Consider the following 27,161-nt stretch of genomic DNA (forward strand, 5'->3'; position numbering starts at 1 on the left):
CGCAAGTTTTTTAATAGAGTGAGTGACCGGTTTCGACTCTTTCATAGTGTCATCTTCAGACTCCAGAGCGGTGGATGGACACTGCCAGAAGAGTTCCGTCGACCCTCGACGCTCGTGTAACTGCTTATTTACACGAGCGTCGAGGGTCGACGGAACTCTATAAAAGAGTCGAAACCCGTCACTCACTCCAGTAAAAAATTGCGATCAAGATTGTTTTAAATTTTAAATTCAGCTGTCGAACTGCACCTCCTGTGCTGTGCGTTGTCTATTCACAACGAAGCTCCGACTCCGGGGAGACTCATTTTGTACGTGTAACCGTGTGTGAGATCTCACCTGAGCGCCGAGCGGCGCACTCGAGGAGGGGTCGTTGGTGAGCTTGGCGGCGTACAGGGAGACGGCACAGCGGCTCCAATGCCGGCCGTCGGCGGGAGCGTCGGCGTGCAGGAAGAGGTTGCGAGCGGGCGCGCGCCGCGGCGGGTCGGCGCGCCCCCACGCCGCCCAGCGGCCCTTGTGGAAGCGGAAACGCTGCCCGCAGCTAAGCCGCACCCCCAGCGCCACAACGTACTGCTCGCCGGCCTCCAGGCCCGACACGCACACCTTCAGCTCCGGGAAGATGCGTCTGCGTGCCGACAACAGACACTCAACTCACAAGCATTCGTGCGACCATCGGTAATTTAATTTGCGTTGCTTAGCCATTACGAAAGTGCAAAGGGCAAAATTTACGAATCAAACATATTGTTTTTTTCTGTATTCTTTATTCTCTAAAACTGATTAGCAGTTAAATTAACAAATTTCTGACGACACCTAGTAGGCAGCTTCATGATACACTGAAGAACCAAAGAAACTGCTACACCTGCCCAATATCGTTTAGGGCTCCTCGAGCACGCACAAGTGCCCAAACACGACGTGGCATGGACTCCACTAATGTCTGAAGTAGTACCGGATGGACCTGACACCATGAATTCTGCAGGGCTGTCAAAAAATGGTTCAAATGGCTCTAAGCACTATAGGACTTAACATCTGAGGTCACCAGTCCCCTAGACTTAGAACTACTTAAAGCTACCTAACCTAAGGACATCACACACATCCATGCCCGAGGCACTATTCAACCTGCGAGCGTAGCAGCAGCGCGGTTCCGGACTGAAGCGTCTAGAACCGATCGACCACAGAGGCCAGCGCAGGGCTGTCCATAAATCCGTAAGAATATGACGGGGTGGAGATCTCTTCTGAACAGCATGTTGCAAGGCATCCTAGATAATGTTCATGCATGGGGAATTTGGTGGCCAGCGGAAGTGTTTAAACTCAGAAGAGTGTTCCTGGAATCACTCTGTAGCAATGCTGGACGTGTGGGGTGTCGCATTGTCCTGCTGAAATTGCCCAACTCCGTCGGAATGCACATGGACATGAATTGATGCAGGTGATCAGACAGGATTCTTACGTACGTGTCATCTGTCAGAGTCGTATCTAGACGTATCAGGGGTTCCATATCACTCCATCTGCACACGCTGCACTCCGTTACAGAGCCTCCACCAGCTCGAACAGTCCCCTGCTGCCATGGAGGGTCCATGTATTCATGAGGTTGTCTCCATGCCCGTACACGTCCATCCGCTCGATACAATTTGAACCGAGCCTCGTCTGACCAGGCAACATGTTTCCAGTCATCAACATTCCAATGGCGGTGTTGACGGGACCAGGCGAGGCGTAAAGTTTTGTGTCTCGCGGTTATCAAGGGAATGGTTCGCACGCTGACACTTGTTGACATCCCAGCACTGAAATCTGCAGCAATCAGTGGAAGTGTTGCATTTCTGTCAGATTGAGCGATTCTCTCCAGTCGTCGTTGGTCCCGTTCTTGCAGGATCTTTTTCCGGCCGCAGCGATGTCGGAGATGTGATGTTTTACCGTATTCCTGATATTCACGGCACACTCATTTAAAGTCGTACGAGAAAATCCCCACTTCATCGCTACAACGGAGATACTGTGTCCCATCGCTCGTGTACCGTTCAAACACCACGTTCAAACACACTTAAATCTTGCTAACCTTCCATTGTAGCAGCAGTAACATCTTTGTGAATCTGCTTACTGTACCTTTGTCCTGGCCTTCCTTTACGATTTTTATTTCCTACACTTCCCTCCAGTACTAAACTAAAATGCCTCAAGATATATCCTATCAACTGATCCCTAATTTTACGAAAGTTGTGCCACAAATATCTTGTCTCCCCAATTCTGTTTTGTATCTCCTCATTAGTTATGCGATTTACCCGTCTAATTGTCGGCGTCCTTCTCTGCACCACATGTGAAAGTCTTCTATTTGTCGCCCATCTTTTACTGCTCAAATAAACGGCTCAAGCCTTCCAGAAAGCAAGAAAATTTATTCTGTACGTTCCGTATACACATCTCTGAATCCCATAAGGAGCGGAAAGCTTGAATATTCTACCCATACTCAGTATAGTTTCTCGAGGGAATAAGATTTACTTGAGCATATGCTTATTCACGCTACCCTCCCCCTCCCTATTGTATCTGAGGGAAAGAATTTATTTAAAAAAATACAGGCGTGGAGAAAAATACGGAAAGACCACGCGAAATGCGTGCTTCAACATATATGCAGATGCTAGCTGAGCCTGAAGGTTGCGCTGTTATATTTAACCATGAATGGCACCTATACCATGCCCTTAGTACGTTGTATGTCTCAGTCGTGACCAGAACGGTATTATGTATAGCTGTGAGTGCATTATGTCGGAGCTAAGTGTATTCGAATATGGGCAAATTGTTGGTGTCCGTACGGTAGTGGCTTCTGCAACCCAATGTAGCTGAAGTGTTTGGTGTTTCAAGAGGCACTGTATTGAAGATTTATACCGCATACAGGGAATGGACGAGGAATTCGTGGTGGGACGCATCAAAGAAATCTGAAGACCGATGTCTCAAAAAAAAAAGAAAAAAATCTTACACTATGTCACAACGCGAACGAACGTGTGTGTTGAGTGATCGTAACGGAGGGTCATTAAAGAGGATTGTGAGGAAAAGTAAGAGAACGACAGCGGCAGAAGTCACTGCAGAGCTGAGTGTCGCATTCGCAAATCCTGTCAGCACCAAAACAACATGAAGGAAGCTTCATAAACAGGGAATTACATGGTGAGGTGGAATTCAGAAACCACTCATCAGTTTTGTAAATGCCTCAACTGGAAAACGAGGTGCCAAAGCGATAAAACCTGGAATATGGAGCAATGGAAGATCTCTATCAGACGAGACTTGTTTCACACTGTTTACAACTTTTGGACGAGTTTACGTCCCAAGCGTGAAACATAGCGGGGATTCAATGACGTTATGGGCAACCATATAATCGTATTCCATGGGCCCCATGGCTACTCTGCAAGGCTGCCTTACTGCCAAGGATTATGTGGCCATTTTGGCTGATCAGGTCAATCACAAGGTACATTGCTTGTTTCTCAATGGTAACGCCTCAACGTCCAAGGCGACAGGGCTGCCGTAGCGTCCTAGACATCAGGCGCCGACGGTACGACGCACAGTGTGTGAGTACTTGTAGTTTCGGTTGCCGCGAGCTTCGCTCATATCGAACAGAGGCTGCAGGAAATCTGAGTTCCAGAACTCCGCGGCCAGACCAGCAGGTGGTGGCAACAACGTTCAGACCAGGCTACCAGGCAGCGTGCACTGCGGCGGTAGAAGTCGTTGACGGACCGCATCTCTTCCTGCATCCCCGGCGCTATCTGACGAAAACATGCCCTCATGTATCCTACCACGAGGCAGATATTTAGCCAGGCGCGCGTTCCATCGCAGCGAGCAACCGACAAGATTTCACACACTCCTTGCTATGCACTCCACCACCATCTTCCAGGACAGCACACCGCCTGCCCCGTCTGGACTCTTAAGTGTGACCTTCCTACGAATCCACTCGCACAACTGAGGCGATATTCCATAGGCACGCAGTTTGGTTAGAAGACGCTTGTGAGGAACGGCGTCGAAACCCTTCTGGAAATCTAAAAATATGGAATCAAATTGACATCCCCTGTTGATAGCACTCATTACTTCATGTGTATAAAGCGCTAGTTGTGTTCCGCAAGAACGATATTTTCTGAATCCATGCTGACTACATGTCAGTAAATTGGTTTCTTCGAGGTACTTCATAATGTTTGAGTACAGTATATGTTCCAAAACCCTACTGCAAATCGACGTTGGTTAAATGGGCCTGTAATTCAGTGGATTACTCCTATTTCCCTTTTTGGCTATTGGTGTGACTTGAGCAATTTTCCAGTCTTAAGGTAGGGAACTTTCTATGAGCGACGGTTGTATGTAATTGCTAAATATGGAGCAATTGTATCAGCATAATCTGAAAGGAACATGACTGGTGTACAATCTGGACCGGAGGCCTTGCCTTTATTACGTGATTTAAGCTGCTTTGCTACACCGAGGATATCTACTTCTATGTTTCTCATCTTGGCAGTTGTTCTTGATGAAAATTCAGGAATTTTTATTTCGTCTTCTTTGTTGAAGGAGTCTCGGAAAACCGTGTTTAGTAATTCAGCTTCTGTGGCACTGTCATCAGTGACTTCACCGCTGTTATCACCCAGTGAAGGTATTGATTGCGTCTTGCTACTGATGCGCCTTATGTATGACCAGAATCTCTGTGGGTTTTCTGCCAGATTCCGAGACAGAGTTTAGTTGTGGAAATCATTAAAAGCATCTCGCATTCAAGTACGCGCTATATTTTGAACTTCTGCAAAACTTTGCCAATCTCGGGGATTTTGCGTTCTTTTAAATTTGGCATGCTTATTTCGTTACAGCAACAGCGATGTGACCTGTTTTGTGTACCATGGGGGATAAATACCAACACTTATTAATTTATGTGGTATACATCTCTCAATTGCCGTCGATACTGTCTCTTTGAAATCATTCCACATATTTTTCATGCTTACATGTGCAGATCGTAAGGAGTGGAGACTGTCACTTAAAAAGGAGTTAAGTGCATTTTAATAGCTTTTTTAAATAGATGTACTTCGCATTTCTTTTTGATGGTTGTTGGTTACGGTATTTAGTCTAGCAGCAACAGCACGTGCTAGCTGCGGCTTCGTATAATTTCTGCTGCTTTTTACTTCACCGATAAGACAGTCCCAAAGCCTTTCATAGTGCTTCTATCCTTGTCCGATTTAGAAATTTTCTGTGCTGTTGATCTTCGCAACTTCTTATATGAACAATTGTAAAATATATCGGAAGTGTTTGCTTCCGCGACTTAAGCTGGAGTGGGGACTTTGTTTTCAAACCCAAGAATTAAGGAATTTGTTTGATGTTGAGCTGAAACTTCATTCATACTTTACGACCTTGCTCATCTTTAAAGGATCAGCTAATTATTTTCATTTGTTGAGGGATTTAATTATTTTTTATTTAGTTACTTTAATTTTGTTTTTCATTGGAGAACTATAGTTTACTTTTCACTTGCAGAAGAACTTTGTTTAATTTCGAACCAGAAGGACCTTTACTTCCGTAATGCATTGCAGACTTTACTGATGTGTTCGAGAAATAAACTTGTTATATTGTGACTACATTCTCTCTAGTGGATATCTCCGTGGAACCGAACAAATCAAGGGCCCCTGTTCACACAGCTCGCATCTTGAGGGACTAGTTTTGTGAACACTATAATGAACTGTTGCATCTCCTTTAGCCACTACAGTCTCCATATTTCAGTATTATTGAGCCTTTGTACTATTGAAAGAATGATGCGTGATCGCTATCTACCTCCATCATGGTTACCTGAACTTGTCACTATTTTGCAGGATAAATGGTGTAAGATTCCTCTGAAAACCACACAGAATCTGTATTTATCCATTCTGAGGTAATGTCCCGTCTATTGGTTACAGAGGTTTCTTCCCATAAAATGAGACTTTTTCTGGAATAAAAGTATGACAGAAAATAAAGACTATCTGAATGTAGGTTTATTGTATAAGTATGCAAGAGTAAACACTAAACAGTTTTCAAGAAATCCACTGAACAGATCATTTCTTTTCTTGCACTCATATCAGAATGTCAGAGGTCTATCGAAGGAGATCACCCTACTCCTCTACATTAATGCATGACAAGACCCATTGCACATCCATCAAGGCTCTGCTTTGTGGTGGGATTTACGGTACGTGATGTGTAAATGAATAAATGAAACATTCAGATAATTCTTCTTTAAGGCTGCACCTTTTATAAATTTTTAGATTGAGTATTTTGTTCACTCTATAGACATTACCTTTTTGATGACTGTCGTACAGTTTGGGCGTATTGATATTTTTATGTTTAGCTGAGTGTAAAGTAATTAATTTGGTGTTACCATGGGAAAATGACAAGTAATTACTATAGAATTAGAAGACGATTTAAAGACGTCAGCCCACGAACTATAGTTAATAACAAAAGATACATTTTTGAAGTATTTACACGTAAAACTAAAAAATAACGCTCACTGAAAAACAGTTGACGAGAGTAACAATCTAAATAGGAGACAAACACGTGGAAGACATCAATAATTATAAAGATCTCTGTTACAACATTCCAAAGACATTCACTTCCAAATTAAATAATTCTCTAGTTTATACTGTGCAATTAAAAGAAGCTTAGATGGCAACGTCTATGTTGAGTCAATGATAAAATCGTATAGACCCATAAAAAATCCCTATAATCCTTCATGAAGCAGAATGTTGGACCTTGACAGAAAAACAGAAATAAGGAGTCCAGGCAGCAGAAAAGGATTTTCCACTCTAGATTTTAGTATAAACATGAGTTGATTACATCCGAAATGAAGAAATAAGACTCATATTACATGTAATGAAAGGATAGCCGATAAAATGATCACATTATGTTGAAAGAATGGCCATTAATAGGTGTCCAAATGAAACATGTATAATTACAAAGGCATATGGGAAAGCAGTAGATGGAGTCTAGTTCTGAGATCCTTGAAGACAAAATAGACTTAATAAGACTAATCGTTGATGATTATGATTATGATGAGGAGATTACCATGCGTGATTTCATTATAATCATTTATTCTGATTTCTTGCATAATCGTAAATAGGTAAAGGACATTGTAGTACATGTATGCTTTGGCTCTCTCGGGTTAGTCATTTGACGTATCAAGAGATTTGTGAAAATGTGTAGTGTAGAAAAAGGATAAAAAAAGGCGATGAGCTGCTGGCGTAATGTACAGCCCCGCACTCGCTTCTCAGGTGGTTCAGGTGTTGTCGTTATTTAGGACATCTCTTATTCGTGATTATTAATTTTTATCGTAAATTACACAAATCCTTAATCGTATGAGAGGTAAAATGCAAAAGCAAATTTGAGGACTCTAGAATTAAATTTATATTACGCATTTTCTAAAGTAACTTGTGTACTTGATCCACGACGATAATGGGAACTGTAATTCACTTTCACCACACTAATCGGATTATCAGAAGCCGGCACTGGCTGATACAACAAGCAGTCAGTAGCGTTCCGCGACCCTCGGAAGTTGTCTTATGAAGACACACGAGCGCATAATTAAAACAAAAACCTTTGTATGAGTCGGATAGGCGAAGTTTGTGCCTCGCAATGAGGACATCGCTGGTTTGTGCTGTACGGCAAAGCGAGAGGGGCAGAGCGACGGTTATGTTTGTGGTTACGTGCTCAATCCGACAGGACTGGACCAAATACTTAAATTTTACTTTTTTCAAATAAATTAATTTCTACTGCGTTTTCTGGCCACAAATGAAATATCGTCGCCAAATTGGTGCACCCATCAGAGACATTGCGTTAGGTATGTATGTTTGTATGTATGTATGTATGCTTACAATACAAGATAAAGAAATGTTATTCTGATGAAGCGATGATTCACAGCTTCGAGAACTTTACGGAAAATCATGTTTTGCACACAGTCGTATTGTCATTTTATTAAAAAACCAGTTTCGGTCAGAAGTGGACTATCCTCAGATACAATGCGACATAATTAATCAGATGCATGACAAATTATGTTTGAGAATCTCCCGTATCTGACCGAAAGTGACTTATTACTAAGCTTATTTTTCATTATTGTCTCATTTTCTTTTTTTTTTTTGGAGGGGGGGGGGGGGCGGTGAAGTCAACAGTCTAACAGTCTTCTGATTGGTTTGTTGCAGCCCGCCACGAATCTTGACTGTCTTGTGCTAACCTCTGCAAGTCAGAGTAGCACTTGTAACCAACGTCATCAATTATTTTTTGGGCATATTCTAATATCTGTCTTCCCTTACAGTTTTACTCTCTGCACATTCTTGACACCAAGGAAATTATTCGCTGATGTCTTAACACATATCCAATCATCCTGCTCCTTCTTCTTCTCAGTGTTGTCTGTATGTTCCTTTTCTTCGTCGATTCTGCAAGGAACTCCCTCATTCCTTATCTTCTGAGTCCACCTCATTTTAAACATCAGTTTATAGCAGTGGATGTAATTTTCTGAGGGGTAAAAACTAAAGGGCTGACTTGTGTTGTGGTCACGAAACTAACTAAATTATTTTTAAAATGTTGTTAGTATATCATTGTTTTGTAAAACTAATAATGAGTAGGTAAATAAGCAATAATTACATATTTTTCAAAAAGGCCTACTAGAATTAATGTATGACGGAATGGTCTTTCGGGTTACAGTTTGTGAAACAAATCATTGAACATCCTTCTGATATAGGTGGTGGTGGTTAGTGTTTAACGTCCGTCGACAACGAGGTCATTAGAGACGGAGCGCAAGCTCGGGTTAGGGAAGGATTGGGAAGGAAATCGGCCGTGCCCTTTCAAAGGAACCATCCCGGCATTTGCCTGAAACGATTTAGGGAAATCACGGAAAACCTAAATCAGGATGGCCGGAGACGGGATTGAACCGTCGTCCTCCCGAATGCGAGTCCAGTGTTTTCTGATATAGTACACCCACTACAAATGTACTTTGTGCATGGGTATATGAAAGTAAAACTTTCACACATACATCACACGCTTAAATATATCATGAAATGCCTTCTCTTGGATATAGGTAGTGCCAGAAAAAGGCCAGAAATTGGTTCATTATTCACTTTGCAATAGTACACGAGCTAACTGACAGCACAACAATAACCACGTCCTGGCTACCACACTACCGTAGAGTCTGCACTGTGTTATTATTATTATTGGCAGTGGTCAGGTAAAAAGCAACGGCAACCTGAGGTCTTCCAGTCTCTGAGAGGTCATACGCAAGGAGTCTAGCAATAAAGTAACTCACAAACAGTAGGTCTAACTATAGCGCATACATTTTAATTTGATTGACTTTAAATTGTTGCGCAGGTTGTGTATGTGAAACAAGTGTCACTAGGAAGAGGAAATGATGCAGGGGAAGCATGTTTTGTAGCAAGTGTTTGCCCTCAAAGTGGATATTTAGCTTCCTTTTCTGAGTAAGTTGTAGATAGCACTCACAATGGTCTGAGAACTGCTTCATAATTCTATAAAAAAGGTTGTTAGAAATAAGCCATACTAAATTTCTCACTGACTCATTAGTTAGTGGTTTAACAAAACAGATACAAAAACCAAATATCATTTATCTTTCGACATTTCAAATATGAAAGTGTTCAAATAAAATTCTGTTTCATTCCAAAGTGTAGTTAGGTGCTAATGCTGATGATGGTGGAAATGGAGAAGTAGGTACCAGCTGTTATCTGACTGAACTCAGCGGTAATGGCCTCAGAAAGGTTCGGGACAACTGGTCCACAACACTTCAGACGCGTCGATTATCTTTTTCTTCGGTTTTCCTACAGTTCATGATTTACTACCATACAATGCTGTGCCCCAAACGTACTTTCTCAGAAATTTATTTCTCAAATCAAGGGCGATATCTGATACTTTCAGACATCTCTTGGCCAGGAATGTCCTCTTTGCCTAAGCTTATATGCTTTTTATGTCCTCCTTGCCTCGCCTACCATGTGCTTTGAAGGTAACAGAATTCCTTAACTTCATGATCCCCAGTTTTGATGTTAGGTTTATCGATAATCTCATTTCTGCTACTTCTCATTACTTTAGTCTTTTTTCGGTTTGCTTTCAGCCCTTATCCCGTATTCATTACACAGTTCATTTCGTTCAGGAAGTCCTGTAATGCTTCTTCATTTTCACTGAGGATAGGAATTCTTCAATGAACCTCATCATTGATATCCACTCACCCTGAACCTGAATCCCACTCGTGAACCTTTCTGTTATTTCCGTCATTGTTTCTTCGATGTATTTATTGAACAGCAGAGGCGAAAGACAACATCTCTGTCCAACACCCTTCCTAATTCGAGGACTTCGTTCTTGGTGTTCTACTCTTATTGATCCCTCTTAGTTCTTGAACATGGTGTATATTATCCGTCATTTTCTGTAGCTTACTCCTGTCTTTATTAGAATTCCGAACATCTTGCACCATTTTTCGTTGTCTAAAGCTTTCTCCGGGTCGACTAATTGTTTATTAGTGTGTCTTAATTTTTCTTGAGTCTTGCTTCCATTGTCAACCGCACCGTCAGAAGGCATGTGTCTTAAGGCTGCGCCTTATGCGAAGATGAATAAGTGGAATTCCCATTGCACTCTTAATGTTCACATCCTTGCTTTTAATTTCACCGAAGGTTCTCTCGACGTTTCTGTACGCGTATCAGTCCTATCGACGACCATTTCATTTTCATTTTCTTCACATTTATCCTGCAGCCATTTCTCCTTGTCTTCCCTTCAGATCCTATTTATTTCATTCCTCAGTGACGTATATCTCTGTATTCCTGAATTTTCCTGAACGTTTTTGTACTTCGTTCTTTCGTCAATCTATTGAAGTATATATTCTGTTACCCAAGGTTTCTTCACAGTTATCTTCCTGATACCTATATTTGTCTGCCCCTACTTCTGTGACTGTACCTTTCACAGATGTCCATTGCTCTTAAACCAAACTGTCTACTGCGGCATTCAGCATCGCAGTATCTAGACCAGTGGTCGTCTAACTGAGGCCCGCGGTCTCCATGCGATCCGAGTCATGTATTCGTGCGGCCAACGGTTATCAGCCGTATTTTATCACTATATGCATCTAGCAACTAAAGTCTGACAGCAAAAAAGTCAGATAACGTCAAGAGCTCCATAATAACGTAGTTTTCCTGCTCAGTAACAAACAAAAATTCTTATAAACAGTAATATTTTAGTTTGTGTGTGCGTTTCAGGTTTACGGACACTCAAAGTTGGGGTTATTAGCGTCCTTACAAATATTAAAAGGAATGAATATGGATAAAGTAGTTAAAAACGTTGTCACAGGGGAGGAGTAAACCTACAAAATGACACTCACTCATTATGTCCCACCTCACTTGCGTTGACCCTCAAAATCACTCCATCTCACACGACGTGAAACAAATAGTGAACGGTGCTATATCTAGGATTAAAACCAAAAAAATCGCAGAGGAGCTAAAGTAACAGTAAATGTGACTGGCAGCCTGATTACAAGAAAGATGGGTGATTCAACCACCTAGTTAACAATATCACCCTAAATTTTTTGGAAACAAGCTTGACAGATCACAAAACCTAAAATTCAAACCACATTCATTTGAACGTCACTTGAAATAGAGGGCAGAGCTGCTGACAGATCTACCTCTGCCCTATAGTCTGAAAATAAAACACAGTCTAGTAAAATGTGGTGCCAGTCATCTGTACGCCACAAGTACGACAAATTGGAGGGGTCCTCTCGCCGGAACAAGAACCCATGCGTCGAGGGACTGTGGCCTGTACGAAGACGGGTAAGGATGATCTCATCCCGCATTCTAGGCTGAAAGGAGGTACCCCACAGCCGCGTTGTGCATTTTCCTTTTCTTTTTTCCGCCACGAATTCCTCTTCTGTGTTAACCTCTTCATCTCAGAGTAGCACTTGCAACCTACGTCCTCAATTATCTGCTGGATGCATTCCAATCTCTGTCTTCCTCTACAGTTTTTACCCTTTACAGTTCCCTCTACTACCATGGAAGGCATTCTCTCATGTCTTAACATATGTCCTATCATCCTGTCCCTTCTCCTTATCAGTGTTTTCCACATATTCCTTTCCTCTCCGATTCTGCGTAGAACCTCCTCATTCCTTGCCTTATCAGTCCACCTAATTTTCAACATTCGTATATAGCACCACATCTCAAATGCTTCGATTCTCTTCGGTTCCGGTTTTCCCACAGTCCATGTTTCACTACCATACAACGCTGTACTCCAGACGTACATCCTCAGAAATTTCTTCCTCAAATTAAGGCCGGTATTTGATATTAGCAGACTTCTCTTGGCCAGAAATGCCTTTTGTGGCATAGCTAGTCTGCTTTTGATGTCCTCCTTGCTCCGTCCGTCATTGGTTATTTTACTGCCTAGGTAGCAGAATTCTTTAACTTCATCTACTTCGTGACCATCAATCCTGATTTTAAGTTTATCGCTGTTCTCATTTCTACTACTTCTCATTACCTTCTTTCTTCGATTTGCTCTCAATCCATACTGTGTACTCATTAGACTATTTCTTCCGTTCAGCAGATCATGTAAATCTTCTTCACATTCACTCAGGATAGCAATGTCATTAGCGAATCGTATCATTGATATCCTTTCACCTTGAATTTTAATTTCACTCCTGATCCTTTATTTTATTTCCATCATTGCTTCCTCGATGTACAGATTGAAAAGTGGGGCGAAAGGCTACATCCTTGTCTTACACCCTTTTTAATAGGAGCACTTCGTTCTTGGTCGTCCACTCTTATTATTCCCTCTTGGCTATTGTACGTATTGTATATGAGCCGTCTCTCCCTATAGCTTACCCCTATTTTTTTTAGAATTTCAAACACCTTGCGCCAGTTTACACTGTTGAACGCTTTTTCCAGATCGACAAATCCTATGAACGTGTCTTCATATTCCTTTAGTCTTGATCCCATTATTAACACCAACGTCAGAATTTCCTCTCTCGTGCCTTTACTTTTCCTAAGCCAAACTGATAGCCATCTATCGCATTCTCAAATTTCTTTTACATTCGTCGTATATTATTCTTGTAAGCAACTTGGATGCATGAGCTGTTAAGCTGTTGTGTGATAATTCTCGGACTTGTCAGCTCTTGCAGTCTTCGAAATTGTTGTGGATGTTAAGTTTCCGAGAGTCAGATGGTATGTCGTGAGACTCATACATTCTACACGCCAACTTGAATAGTCGTTTTGTAGCCACCTCCCCCAAAGGTTTAAGAAATTGTGATGGAATGTTATCTATCCCTTCTGCCTTATTTGACCTTAAGTCCTCCAGAGCTCTTTTAAATTCTATTTCTAGTACTGAATCCCCTATCTCTTCCATACCAACTCCTGTTTCTTCTTCTGTCCATCAGACAAATCTTCTCCCTGACAGAGGCTTTCAATGTATTCTTTTCACCTACCCGCTGTCTCCTCTGCATTTAACAGTGGAATTCCCGTTGCACTCTTAAGGTTGTTTTGAATTTCCTGTACGCTGAGTCTGTCCTTCCGACAATCATTTCTTTTCCGATTTCTTCACTTTTTTCCTGCAGCCATTTCGTCTTAGCTTCCCTGCATTTTCTATTTATTTTATTCCTCAGCGACTTGTATTTCTCTGTTCCTGAGTTTCCTGGAACATTTTTGTACTTCCTCTTTTCATGGATCAATTGAAGTATTTCTTCTGTCACCCAAAGTTACCTCGCAGTTACCTTCTTTGTACATATGTTTTCCTTTCCAACTTCTGTGATGGCCCATTTTAGAGTTGTCCATTCCTCTTCAACTGTACTGCCTACTGAGCTATTTCTTATTACTCAGTTAGTTCAGTGTGCCAACCCTATGCTTGCTATCGACTCGCTGTTGAGGTACAGAGTCATGTATCGAGAACTTCAAGCGTTTCTCGTCATTCCTTATTACTTCAGCATCCCACTTCCTTGCGAATTGATTCTTCCTGACTAATCTCTTAAAATTCAGCCTACTCTTCATCACTACTATATTGTGATCTGAGTCTATATCTGCTCCTGGGTACGCCTTACAATCCAGTATTTGATTTCGGAATCTCTGTCTGACCATGATGTAATCTAACTGAAATCTTTCCGTATCACCCTGCCTTTTCCGAGTATATCTCTTCCTCTTGTGATTCTTGAACAGCGTATTCGCTATTGCTAACTGAAACTTGTTACAGAACTAAATTAGTCTTTCTCATCTGTCATTTATTGTCCCAAGCCCATATTCTCCTGTAACATTTTCTTCTACTCCTTCCCCTACGTCGGCCGGTGTGGCCGAGCGGTTCTAGGCGTTTCAGTCTGGAACCGCGCGACCGCTACAGTCGCAGGTTCGAATCCTGCCTCGGGCATGGATGTGTGTGATGTCCTTAGGTTAGTTAGGTTTAAGTAGTTCTAAGTTCTAGGGGACTGATGACCTCAGATGTTAAGTCCCATAGTGTTCAGAGCTATTTGAACCGTTTCTGAACCTTCCCCTACTACTGCATTCCGGTCCCCCATGACTTAGATTTTCCTAGACGCAGCTTCTTGTCTGTCACTTCCAGTCATTCGTCTTCCCCTCGATACATAACTCTGTACCTCAACAATGAGCCGATAGCATTCAGAGGGTTGGCACACTGAACTAACTGAGTATGTGGGCACGCCTCCTTGGCTGCTACATCCGCCTTTTCGTTATCCACAATACCCATTTTCCCTTATCCCCAACAGAGTAATATTTTAAACGTAGCCGCGCGGTGTGAGGCGCCTTGCCACGGTTCGCGCGGCTCCCCCCGTCCGAGGTTCGAGTCCTCCCTCGGGTAGGAGTGTGTGTGGTGTTCTTATCGTAAGTTAGTTTAAGTTAAATTAAGTAGTGTGTAAACCTAGGGACCGATGACCTCAGCATAGGAACATACCACGAATTTCCAATTTTAAAAATGTACTTTACTTGACGTTCATAAATTCAGACTTAACCTTATCGCGTACGCGAGGTATAAAAGGGCTGTGAATTGAGGCAGCTGTCATTTTTACTCGGGTGATTCATGTGAAAAGGTTTCCTACGTGATTCTAGCCGCACGACGGGAATTAACAGACTCGGGACGCGGAATGGTAGTTGGAGCTAGACGCGTAGGACATTCCATTTCGGAAATCCTTGGGGAATTCGACATTCCGCTATCCACAGTGTCAAGAGTGTGCCGAGAACATTTAATTTCAGGCATTACCTTTCACCAAGGACAACGCAGCGGCCGACGATCTACACTTTACGACCAAGAGCAGCGGCGTTTGCGTGTAATTGTCAGTGCTAACAGACAGGCAACACTGAGTGAAATGACCGCAGAAATCAATGTGGAGCTTACAACGAACGTATCGTTAGAACACTGTGGCGAAATTTGGCGTTAATGGGCTATGGAAACATAGGATCGACTCGAGTGCCTTTGCTAACAGCACGCCATAGCGTGCAGCAACCTCTCCTGGGAGCATGACCTTATCGGTTGCATCCCATACGACTGGAAAACCGTTGCCTGATCAGATGAGTCCCGATTTCAATTGTTAAGAGGTGATGGTAGGGTTCGAGAGTGGCGCAGACACCACGAAACCATGGACCCAAGTTGTCAACAGGGCACTGTGCAAGCTGGCGGTGGCTCCATAATGGTGTGGGCTGTGTTTACATGGAAAGGACTGGATCCTCAGGATGTTCTACTACTTGGAGACCATGTGCAGCCATTCATGGACTTCATGTTCCCAAATAAGGAATTTTTTCGGATGACAACGCGCCATGTCACTGAGCCACAGTTGTTCTCGACAAACATATTAGAGAATAGGAGTGAATTATTTGGCAACCTAAATAGCCCGACATGAATCCCATCGAATACTTGTGGGACATAACCGAGAGGTCGTTTTCCGCACAAAATCCTCCACCGGCGACCCTTTTGCAATTACGGACTGCTCTAGAGGGAGCATGGCTCAGTATTTCTACAGCGGATTTCGAACGACTTGTTGAGTCGATTTCATGGCGAGTGGCTGCACTACGCCGGTCAAAAGAGCGTCCGACACGATATTAGAAGGTATCCTATGACTTTCGTCACAGGCAATGAGTAGCAGAAGATGGATGACAATTTAAACATTTGGTAAACTTCATGTCTCATGTTGCATTATGTATTTAAATGTAAGTACTATTATTGTTATTAATCACTTTATCATCCACTCACACAGATAACACAACGACAATTCGTCAAGCAATTACAGTGTTACGGCTTTGCGGTCGCTGAGGTTGGCAGCAACGTGAAACAGAGGGTAGTAGACACACAGTATTGCCAATGGTGCCGAGTTTTTGACGATCAGTTCTGTGGGGCTGGCCCCAACTTATCGCGCACTTACTGCAGCTAGTCTATTGACGGCTCATAAAATACTAATATATGACCAGGGGCGCCACCTCTTGAGCAATAAAGTTTGACGACCATTGATCTACAGCCTTAGAGAAATCCGCCCGGCGGACTTGCGTCGAGGTTCGATGAGCCGGCCAGTCTGTGAATGGTTTTTAGGCGGTTTTCCATCTGCCTCGGCGAATGCGGGCTGGTTCCCCTTATTCCGCCTCAGCTACCCTATGTCGGCGATTGCAACGCAAACAAGTTCTCCACTTACGGGTACACCACCATTACTCTACCACGCAAACATAGGGGTTACAACACTCGTCTGCTGTGAGAAATTCCCAAGGTGGGGGCGAAGGGAGGGGGGAGGAGGGTCCACCGGGGGCCGATCCGCACAATAACCTTGAAAGAGTGGTTCGGTGTGGGGCGGCAGACGGGTGAAGTGGACTGCGGTAGTCGTCGTCAGGCTGTGGACCAATGCGGCTGCGCTGGGGACAGAGCCTCTCCGTCGTTTCTACGCCACCGGTTAACATACAATACAATACAGCCTTAGAGAACTTCAAATGCATCTTATATCTCCTCTGTGCTTCAGTATCTCACTTCTTTACGTGTTGACACTTTTGGACGATTCTCTTAAAACTCACCTTACGTTTCATTATTACTACATTATGATGTGAATTTGTATCTGCTCTTCGGTATGCCTTACAATCCAGTATCTACTTTCGTAATCGCTGTTTGACCGTAATTTAATCCACGTGGAAACTTCAGGTATCTCCAGGCTCTCCTGCTCTAGTGGTTTTTGAACAGTATATTTTCTATTACTAGTTAAAAGTAGAGCAGAACTCAATTAATCTTTTCCCTCTCTCATTCCTACTAGCATGTCCATACTCTCTCGCAACTCTTTCTTCTATTTCTTTCCTATTTGCATGTTGCAGTCCCCTACGATTATTAGATTATCATCTTCTTTCAGTGGAAGAAGCGGTAATATTTAAAAATCATGAGGGACTGGACCACGGCAGTAGGGAAAGGAACAGAAACATAGTGGACAAGGCGCCCAACGTAACGTATAGGATCATCACAGATTGTTTGCGACCATCACCACTTGTAAAACTGTACCAAGTCGCTGTCATAGCCGCCACCAGACATTTGTCGTGAAGTAGCTGCGAACGCGAAGAGAAAATCATGAGTCTCCTTAGAAAAAGCATCAATTACGTTGGCACGCTCTAGCAGCCCCAAGGATGAGGTCCAGAAAAGGTTTCCCTAAGACCACTTCAGTCTTAAGAGCAACAGCAGCTACAACAAGAAAACAACTGTGGATGTTACATGAGTGCGTCGGACATGTCCGAAAAAACAGACATCATGCAGAATCCGCAGTTGTGAAACATTATTGTAAATTGAAGTGGTACCTCTGCTGTCAGCTGCATCGGGACATTAAGCGGAATCAGCGGCGACGATCGGAAATGTGTACCGACCCGGGATTCGAACCCGTGATCTCCTGCCTACTTTATTTGTTCTCATTTTTGTTCGTTGTATTTGTTCGGGGCGGACGGCCCAGAGGCTTGTTCAGCTTCATCGGTGATTCATTAACTCAGTTTTTTTTTATTACAGAGGGCGGCAAATGCTCTGACTGAACACGCTGAGCTATCGTGCCGGCACTTAACTGGGCAGGTGCGTTAACCACTGCGAGATCCGGAACACAGCGTTGTCGCCACTGCGCGGACTGTCTCAGCGTTCCTCACGGCCGATCCACACTCCCATCGAGCGCAACCTATCCCCAGTCCCCGTGTCCACTATACTTCCGTTCGCTACTAAGACTTTCTTTCATTTGTCTGTAATGGTAATTACATACTTTGTTATGGCCATAGAGTAAATATCTCTGGAGTGAGCATTCACATGCGCAGAACAGATTTTGTGTTGTCAACATACATTGCCGGCCTGGTCACGTGTTCTCGGGACGTCGCGTGTTTGTCCTTATATCGCCCTGTATATTTTGAATGTCACTACATCCCTAGTACAGACAGATTCTTTTCGTACGTGTCGTGGATTATTTATATATGCTCAGACATTTTAACAGTATCCATTTGATACCGGTAATAAACCAGCTACGTAACTTTTAAGGGAAAGTGATATTGCATTCTGCTTCTTTGCGATAGGTGTCACAGTTCAGATGGACACGATTTTTGGTAGTTTTCGGTATGATACGGCACTTTATAGTATTACAGACCCTGACGTACATTTTTGCACTGATAGTCTTGCAAAACGACTTGACAGTATGCTAGTACTTTTGCAAGTGTCCGAAAAACACCGAATTTGCCACACATTAGCGATTATATCCCTGCTAATTCGCCCTTTTTTTCCTGCTTTTTTTGCGTATTTATTTTCTCGTTTTTGCGACCTAAAGCACAATTTTTCTTACTGATGACACTTGGAAGTATTTATTTAACGCATTTTACGTACTTGCTCTCAGTTTATTAAATAAATAGTAGACCGAGTAATCTATATACATAATCGACAAGTCACTGATAAATGCATGGAGGATAGTATTTGCTGAAACAACTAACCATTTCCTTTCCTGTTCCACTAGCAAGTTTACGAGAGGAAGCGAATGTTTGTAAGCTTTTGTACGACCCGTAATATCTATTACATAGTCATAAAATCGTAGAAAATAGGTCTACAGAATCAAGCCTTAATTGCAATGCGTCTCGAAATTTTTAACATATACAGTGTCTCTTACTAATATGATAACTATAATTAGAGCTAAATGGTACATACCCATGAAAAGTTACTATCCCTCCTTTCACATACTTTTCTTTGCATCCGTAGCAACAACAGTAATTCACCATCGCTATTACACTATCAACAAACGGAAACACAACAAAAACTCTTGATATTATGAACTTTAAACGCTGCAGAAAGCACACACGCACAGCGATGTCCCGAGAACACGTGACAATCCTGGTTTAATGTTGACAACATGCGCAGAACGCAATGCTCACTCCAGAGATATTTATTACTCTATGGTTATGGCGCATGGTCAAGTTTTTATGCGAAAATGAAAAAAAATAGTCCACTTGTAATTAAATCTGCATTCCACTTCTTTGATGTGATGGTTTCTGGTTGGTGGGGAAATCTCACCAAGTACTATGGACACTTCGACTTAAAACGGTAAAGCACACTATGTGCTATGAAAACAGTAACTGCAAATTATAAGTAGCAATACTGACAGAAATTAAGAGTAACTTAGTTTGTAGCACTTAGTAGACCAATATACTACTGGAAATGGAGAGCTTACTTGTAATATTGCGCAAACTTATGTCTCTGTGGCTACTATGTTAAATAAATTAAAACAGTGAGAGCAATATGAGTGTAAAACACGCCATCGTCGATTTTGAGGTTGTAGCATGTATACATGCTTCTGACATCTGTTGATCTTATGGTGAATCAGATTTATCCATGCTGAACCCCTACATTTTATATATATATATGAACACATGTAAAAAGCTGTCTCACGTGTGGTCGTGCGGTTCTAGGCGATTCAGTCCGGAACCGCGCTGCTGCTACTGTCACAGGTTCGAATCCTGCCTCGGGCATGGATTTGTGTGATGTCCTTAGGTTTAAGAAGTTCTAAGTCTAGGGGACTGATGACCTCAGATGTTAAGTCCCATAGATATTAGAGGCATTTGAACTATTTTGTCTCACGTGTTTGTTTGATATTCATTTCCATATTTGCCCAAAGCACAAATTTCATTGCTGCAGGAATGCTCACTGGTCACGCTGATGACCATTTCTTCATAAAAACTGGAAGCTATTGATGAAGTGCCCCACAAAAACCTCACTTTTTCCATTGTTTCAGCGTCTCGGTCTGTAAAATGGACATTGAGAATGCAAGAACCTTTAGAAGTGCTACCGACCTAACTACAAACCAAAAGTTGATGTTCATGGCAACCTCGTACATTTCAGAAATTTTACAGTGAATAGGTTTTCAGCAGGTTGGCGTAAACTGTCAGCCGAGCGGTCTAGGGCGCTGCAGTCATGGACTGTGCGGTTGGTCCCGGCGGAGGTTCGAGTCCTCCCTCGGGCATGGGTGTGTGTGTTTGTCCTTAGGATAATTTAGGTGAAGTAGTGTGTAAGCTTAGGGACTGATGACCTTAGTAGTTAAGTCTCATAAGATTTCACATACATTTGAACATTTTGTAAACTGTCGTTTAAAGTGACGTATTCTTAATTGTGGTCCTGGGAGGCCACCATATTCTGCAAGTCACGTCGAGGTAGACCACAATTTGTCATTTCCCCACCATAGGCTATTTTCCTATGTTGTTATTCGGAGTGATTACAACATTCAAATCGCATTTACTGTCAATATTCTCACTAAATATCTGTTATTTTTATGTAATTAAAGCTTAAAAATCATTAAATATCAATATTTGGTCACGTGATCGAAAACGCTCTGTTATTGGCTGAAGTTCTGGTAACGTTACAGACTGAGACGAAGCTATACATGTGTTAAAGGAGTGTTAGCCGAATATACTAGGTTTTTACGTACTTTTTCTTCAAACAGCTTAGCTATATAGTGATGGAAAACGCATTTACAACTTTTAAATAATAAAAGAAAGCAATTTTGTAAATGTTGATAATGGAAACCTTACGAAAGTTGATGCGTTTATGCTCCACACATTTAGAGTGGCGATATCTGCAAGGACGGATATTCTTTTGCCTGCTCCCTGCAACGTCATGAAACCCGCTCAAAACTGAAGACTAGATGAAGTTTTGCAAATAGGTCCACATCTTATATGTGGACTATCTACTATCAGTCATGAAATAGACCCAAGATACTCAGCAGAGGTATCGCCAGGTGCCCGTGCTCTGTGGAGCAACGGATAGCTCATGTTTCCACGGATAAGAACACTGATTGGAATCCTGGAAAGGCCATAAATTTTTAAAGGTTTTACGCGAAATATAAAAATAGCGTTAGCAAGAACTCATTGTAGCTGTTGTTTCGATGGTGGGATGTACACCTGCACATCAATCTTAGTCTGAGAAACGGACAACTGAGGATAAATATATCTGCTTTGCTTACACATAGTTACCCTTTTTGAAATGCATTACGAGTAGTGAAGATAATCACCATACTCTCACAGTACAACAAGGTGTAAGGCGATGAGGTTTTCTATGCGGAGAGATATAAGGCACGAATAACATGCAGATACGCAAACCTAAGGGCTGCGCTGTTTGTGAGTGCAAGCTAACGTCAGTGTCTGAAGCAGAATTAACTACATCTTATACGAGATGATGAAGCTTAAAAGCTTAAAGAATAAGGATCCTAGCTGGACAATACGAAGATAGAAAACATTGTTTTTAATAAAGTAAAATGTGTGTGGTCACATTAACTAGAAAATATCTTTTTGAACGTGAGGTGTATGAACAGCTGTGGCAAATATAAGCGAATGTGAATAGCCAAGGAAAACACAATAATACTCTATTTCTAATCGGTGTGGTGAAGTTTTATAACTGTGATTTGGTTTTCATATGAAAGGACTGTCGATTTGTTTTACAAATAAGTTAAAATATTATTACAGGCTAGATTGGAACCAGCGCCCTAAGTATATCACTTCTCAATATTCGAGCGTTCACCACTCTATTACTGAGCTAACAATGGTGTGCAAGGAAGCGGATGTAACGATACTTTTTACTAAGAGTTTAATTTCGTCGACTGATCCTGTCTTTCTTTGTAAAAGCGGGAAAGCCTATCTCGGAGGTAAGTTATAGTTATCTTCAGAGTGCAAGACATTTTTAATTAAGTAAGGGAACTTGGGCATCGACAAGATGGCATTTTGCCGGTACTGTGCAACCAATTTTCACGCAACTTCTCATTCTCTGAAACACTCAAAAGCAATTTTCAAGAATATTTATGGATGTATTTGTACAGTGTGGTAATACATACCTTTTGTAATCCGTTTTCTGAAACGTTAATTCGAGAAAAAGACATCGCTGCGGATTAACTTTATGACAGTAGGAGCAGGGAGCTAGCCACTGAGGTCACAGATATCACATGGCTCGAATGGAACGTTTCAGTGGGTTTTCAAATTATTTGAATTTTATTTACGTTTTTATAAAAGAATACTGAAATTCAAGAATGGAAAAAGCATGTTAATACTGAATGACGTAATTTACCATCTAAGACAATTTTCAGAAAACATTTAAATAGCCTATTTATAGATGCTTTGCAAAAACTGGTGGAATGAAAATACCGGCCTCGAAACAAAGACTTAACAAAACTACTTGATAAAACTTGAAATACATAGACTTAACAAAAGTGCCTGAAATGAACAGATAGCTTTATCTGAGTTTCGAGCCAGAGAACGTGTGTAATTTGAAATGCTAACAAAGACTGCCTTGAAGTGTTGAGATAGGTCTTAATGGTATGAGTGGTACATTTAGAGTCTGTTGTTAATGTTTTGATTCTAGTTTCATATTAGTTACAAACTTTACAACTCTGAAAAAAACACTAGTCTCCAGAGTAAATCTGGAAATTTTGTGGATTAACATTAATAAAATTAATCTCAGACATTACCTGAAATATCGTAATACAAAGTGGGAACATAATTTTTTGTGGAACACATAGGATGTTGGGACTTTGTTAAAAATCGAGTAAAACCTATGGTACTAGTGGTTTGCCTACAAATTTGATTTTCATAAACATCTATTTTTTATAAAAAGTTTGTGTCTATGCTTTGGGTGCTTAAGATTTTTAGTGTCTCTGTTGTTGTGAATACTGTAAGGAAATACATCCAGAACGTATAAGATAAATTTATGAATTCTGTTTCAAGACCTGCAGCACCAAATCAGCTGAAACGTGTGTCATTGTGAATAATACTGTAGCTAATTTCCACTACAAGGTTAACTTGGTAGTAACGCTGCGAGTCCTTGCCTTCCAGGTTTTGTGACGATCATCTCGGTGCCCACCTCCGAGAACTGCCGCCAGGTGTCTTGGTCCAGCAGGCGCACCTCGACGCCCGCCAGCTCCTGCTTGCACCACCATGACTCATCTCTGCTCTTCCCATCTACAAGAAGCAGTTTAAAAACATTGGAGTAGGGCAGCGCAAAACCTGCTGCGAATTACAGTTTCTACTGGCTGTCAAAAAACTACCAATAACTCTCGGCATACAGCGAATAATCAGTCAGACTCGACCGTATACTATCGCTACGTTTGGGAAAAGTCTGCGCTGCCAGATATCTTACACCGATATGACAGTATATCTAAATCATTGGAGCTGGTTGTGTATAATAAATAAATTATTGCAATAAATCAAAGGCACTACATTGCTTATGTTCTACAGGATTAATTTATTGTGTTAACCGGTTTTCAGCTTACAAGGCCATCATCAAACTTAAACTGACTATTGTCGCCGAAGAAGTTACAATGTTTTTAAGCGACAGTAAAAAGAGGCTACAAATCTAGACAGACACAAACACACAGTAAATGACGTATTTAATAGTGTGGTGGTAAAGCTATTTAAAAGCTAAAATGTTGAACAATAGGTAAATATGATGGGAGAAAATCATTAACACTATACTCGAAAACCGAGAAAACCGTCACTCTATAATAGTTTACATTACTAAACTAACCAAATAAAATAAATATATACTATGTGATCGAAAGTATCCGAACACCCCCAAAAACATACGTCTTTCATATTAGATGCAGTGTGCTGCCACCTACTGCCAAGTACTCCATATCAGCTGCCTCAATAGACATTAGACACCGTGAGAGAGCAGAATAGCACGCTCCGCGGAACTCAACGGTCTTCGAACGTGGTCAGGTGATTGGGTGTCACTTGTGTCATACGTCTGTACGCGAGATTTACACACTCCTAGACATCCCTAGGTCCACTGTTTCCGATGTGACAGTGAAGTGGAAACGTGAAGGGACACGCACAGCAGATGAGTGTACAGGCCGACCTCGTCTGTTGACTGACACAGATCGCCGACTGTTGAAGAGGGTCGTAACGGGTAATAGGCAAACATCTATCCGGACCATCACACAGGAATTCCAAACTGCATCAGGATCCACTGCAAGTACTATGACAATTAGGGAGGAGGTGAGAAAACTTTGATTTCATGGTCTAGCGGCTGCTAATAAGCCACACATAATGCCAATAAATGCCAAACAACGCCTCGCTTCGTGTAAGGAGCGGAAACATTGGACGACTGAACAGTGGAAAATGTGTGGAGTGATGAATCACGGTACACAATGTGGCGATCCGATGGCAGGGTTTGGGCTGGTGAATGCCCCTTGAATGTCATCTGCGAGCGTATGGAGTGACAACAGTAAAATTCGGAGGCGGTGGCGTTATGGGGTGATCGTGGTTTTCATGGAAGGGGGGCTTGCACCCCTTGTTGTTTTGCATGGCACTATCACAGCACAGGCCTACATTCGTGTTTTAAGCACCATCTTGCTTCCCACTGTTGGAGAGCAATTCGGGGATGGCGATTGCATCTTTCAACACGATTGAGCACCTGCCTGTGGCGGATTGGTTACACGACAATAACATCCCTGTAATGGACTGGCCTGCACAGAGTCCTGACCTGAATCCTATAGAACACCTTTGGGATTTTTTGGAACGCCGACTTAGTGCCAGGCCTCACCGACCGACGTCGATACCTCTCTTCAGTGCAGCATTCCGTAAAGAATGGGCTGCCATTCCCCAAGAAACCTTCCAGCATCTGATTGAACGTATGCCTGCGAGAGTGGAAGCTGTCACCAAGGATAACGGTGGGTCAACACCATATTGAATTCCAGCATTACCGATGGAGGGCGCCACAAACTTGTAAGTCATTTTCAGCTAGGTATCCAGATACTTTTGATCACATAGTGTAGTACTTGATTAGATAAATTCAAGAGGTATTAAACATAGGAAGTGATAGAGAAACCAATTAAAAGAAAGAATTAACAATTGACTATATGTCTGCCTGACTGAGCAATATAAAACTTATCACAATCAGAATAAGTGATTTTGTATACTCCACTGTTGTCTAGTTACCTTCGCTACTGAAAATACACTGCGCTGTCGTGTTCTTCACATAGATATTGTCGGTGAAACACAACAGCTTAAATCACGTAATAGAGGCAACGCCTCCGGGCCACATTGTATGCCAGCTAGGTTCCTTTCAGAATACGCTGATACGATAGTTCCATACAGAGAAATCATATACAACCGCTCGAGGACACACTAAGGTTCAAGAAAGGAAATAAGAGTAAGCCGCTGAATTACAGACCCATATCACTGACGTCAATCTGCACCAGGATTTTTGAATATGTACTGTGCTCGAACACGATGAATTATCTCGAAGAAAACCATTTATTGACAAGTAGCCAACACTAATTCAAAAAACATCGTTTTTGTGAAAGATAACTAGCTCTTTACTCTCACGAACTAATGACTGCTATCGACTAGGGAAGTCAAATTGATTCCATGTATTAAGTTTTCCAGGAAGCGTTCCCCAAGGAACTGTTACAGGCTTCTGCTGTTCCTGAGCTATATAAATGATTTAGAATACAATATGAGCAACCTTTTTAGATTATTTGGAGATGATGCTGTCATTTAACGTCTTTTAAAGTCATCAGATGATCAAAACCAATTGCAAAATGGTTCAGATAAGGACAGAGGACATCGAAAACGTTTTAAGAAGGGAAGTTTGTTTTGTATTATCACGAAATAGAGGAGAGAATGAAACGTATACGATACACGAATTGGGGTGGCATCATTACAACGAAGGTGTTGGTCGGCTGGCTCTTCTCATAAAATTTCGATCACCAACTTCCTCCTCCGAATGCGATTACATTTTGTTGGTGTCCAGCTACGTAAGGAGAAATGGTCGTTGTAATAAAATAAGAGCCATGAAATCTCCTACGGAAAGATGTAAGTTTTCGTTTTTCCCCGCGCGCTGTTAGAGGATGAAACGGTATATAAATAGCCTGAAGGTGGTCCAATAAACCCTCTGTTAGGCACTTAATTGTGAATTGTAGACTAATCATGTAGACGTAGATGTAAGTATCTCTTCAAGAAATTGGGCATTTTAACAGCGCCACTGCATCCAGGCTATCACCATCCACAACAGTTCTGTAATATGAAATTGCCATCGCCTTTTTACGTGGATATATGAAGTCAGTTAATTTTTTTTAATGGTCTAATCATTTCTGAGGCGTTTGTTGTAGCAGTTGCATTGATAAGCATTTAATAAATGCAAAAATCGTCTTGTACTGCAAACCTTCCCCTTTCGTGTGAAATGTACCATATTCTTTCTATCAACATCCTTGTGGCGTTAGCTGTTTCGTACAGCTAAATTCTCAATACCATATTATCCACTTCTCGTAGTTTCCATCTTTTGGTTGCAGTTTAGACGCCGTTGTCAACAGTTGAAAATAAAGGAGTTGGTTCTTTTAAACCTTCATCAGCTCTGTGTTAGTTTCCTCTGGCGATAAACTGACCAAAACTAAGAATTTAATGACGGTACGATATTGCTGCTTACTCATTTGAACAAAACCCCTCCAACACGACGGCTGTAAAAAACATTACCGGCCGGTGTGGCCGAGCGGTTCTAGGAGCTTTAGTCTGGAACCGCGAAACCGCTATGGTCGCAGGGTCGAATCCTGCCTCGGGCGTGGATGTGTGTGGTGTCCTTAGGTTAGTTAGGTTTAAGTAGTTCTAAGTTCTAGGGGACTGATGACCTCAGATGTTACGTCCCATAATGCTCAGAGACATTTGAACATTTAAAAAACATTCCTACAGGTGAAGTCGATACGTAACCTACATTATTTCTTAAAATGTATCGACGCTACGAAAACAAATTTTCAT

The 27,161-nt window shown here is 41.9% G+C and overlaps 1 protein-coding gene across 1 annotated transcript in view; it reads right to left on the reverse strand.

Moving 5' to 3' along the window:
- Nucleotides 1–27,161, reverse strand: part of LOC124594143 (T-box transcription factor mls-1-like) — a 196,774-nt gene that overhangs the window by 106,716 nt on the left and 62,897 nt on the right. The window contains exons 2-3 of the mRNA XM_047132502.1: nucleotides 23,234–23,411; nucleotides 334–619 (exon numbers count right to left, since the gene is read on the reverse strand). Of these exons, the coding sequence (XP_046988458.1) occupies nucleotides 334–619; nucleotides 23,234–23,411 (464 nt within the window). The remainder of the gene's footprint in view (nucleotides 1–333; nucleotides 620–23,233; nucleotides 23,412–27,161) is intronic.

This window comes from Schistocerca americana, chromosome 1, assembly GCF_021461395.2.
Source record: "Schistocerca americana isolate TAMUIC-IGC-003095 chromosome 1, iqSchAmer2.1, whole genome shotgun sequence".
In the NCBI taxonomy this organism is placed as follows: domain Eukaryota; kingdom Metazoa; phylum Arthropoda; class Insecta; order Orthoptera; family Acrididae; genus Schistocerca; species Schistocerca americana.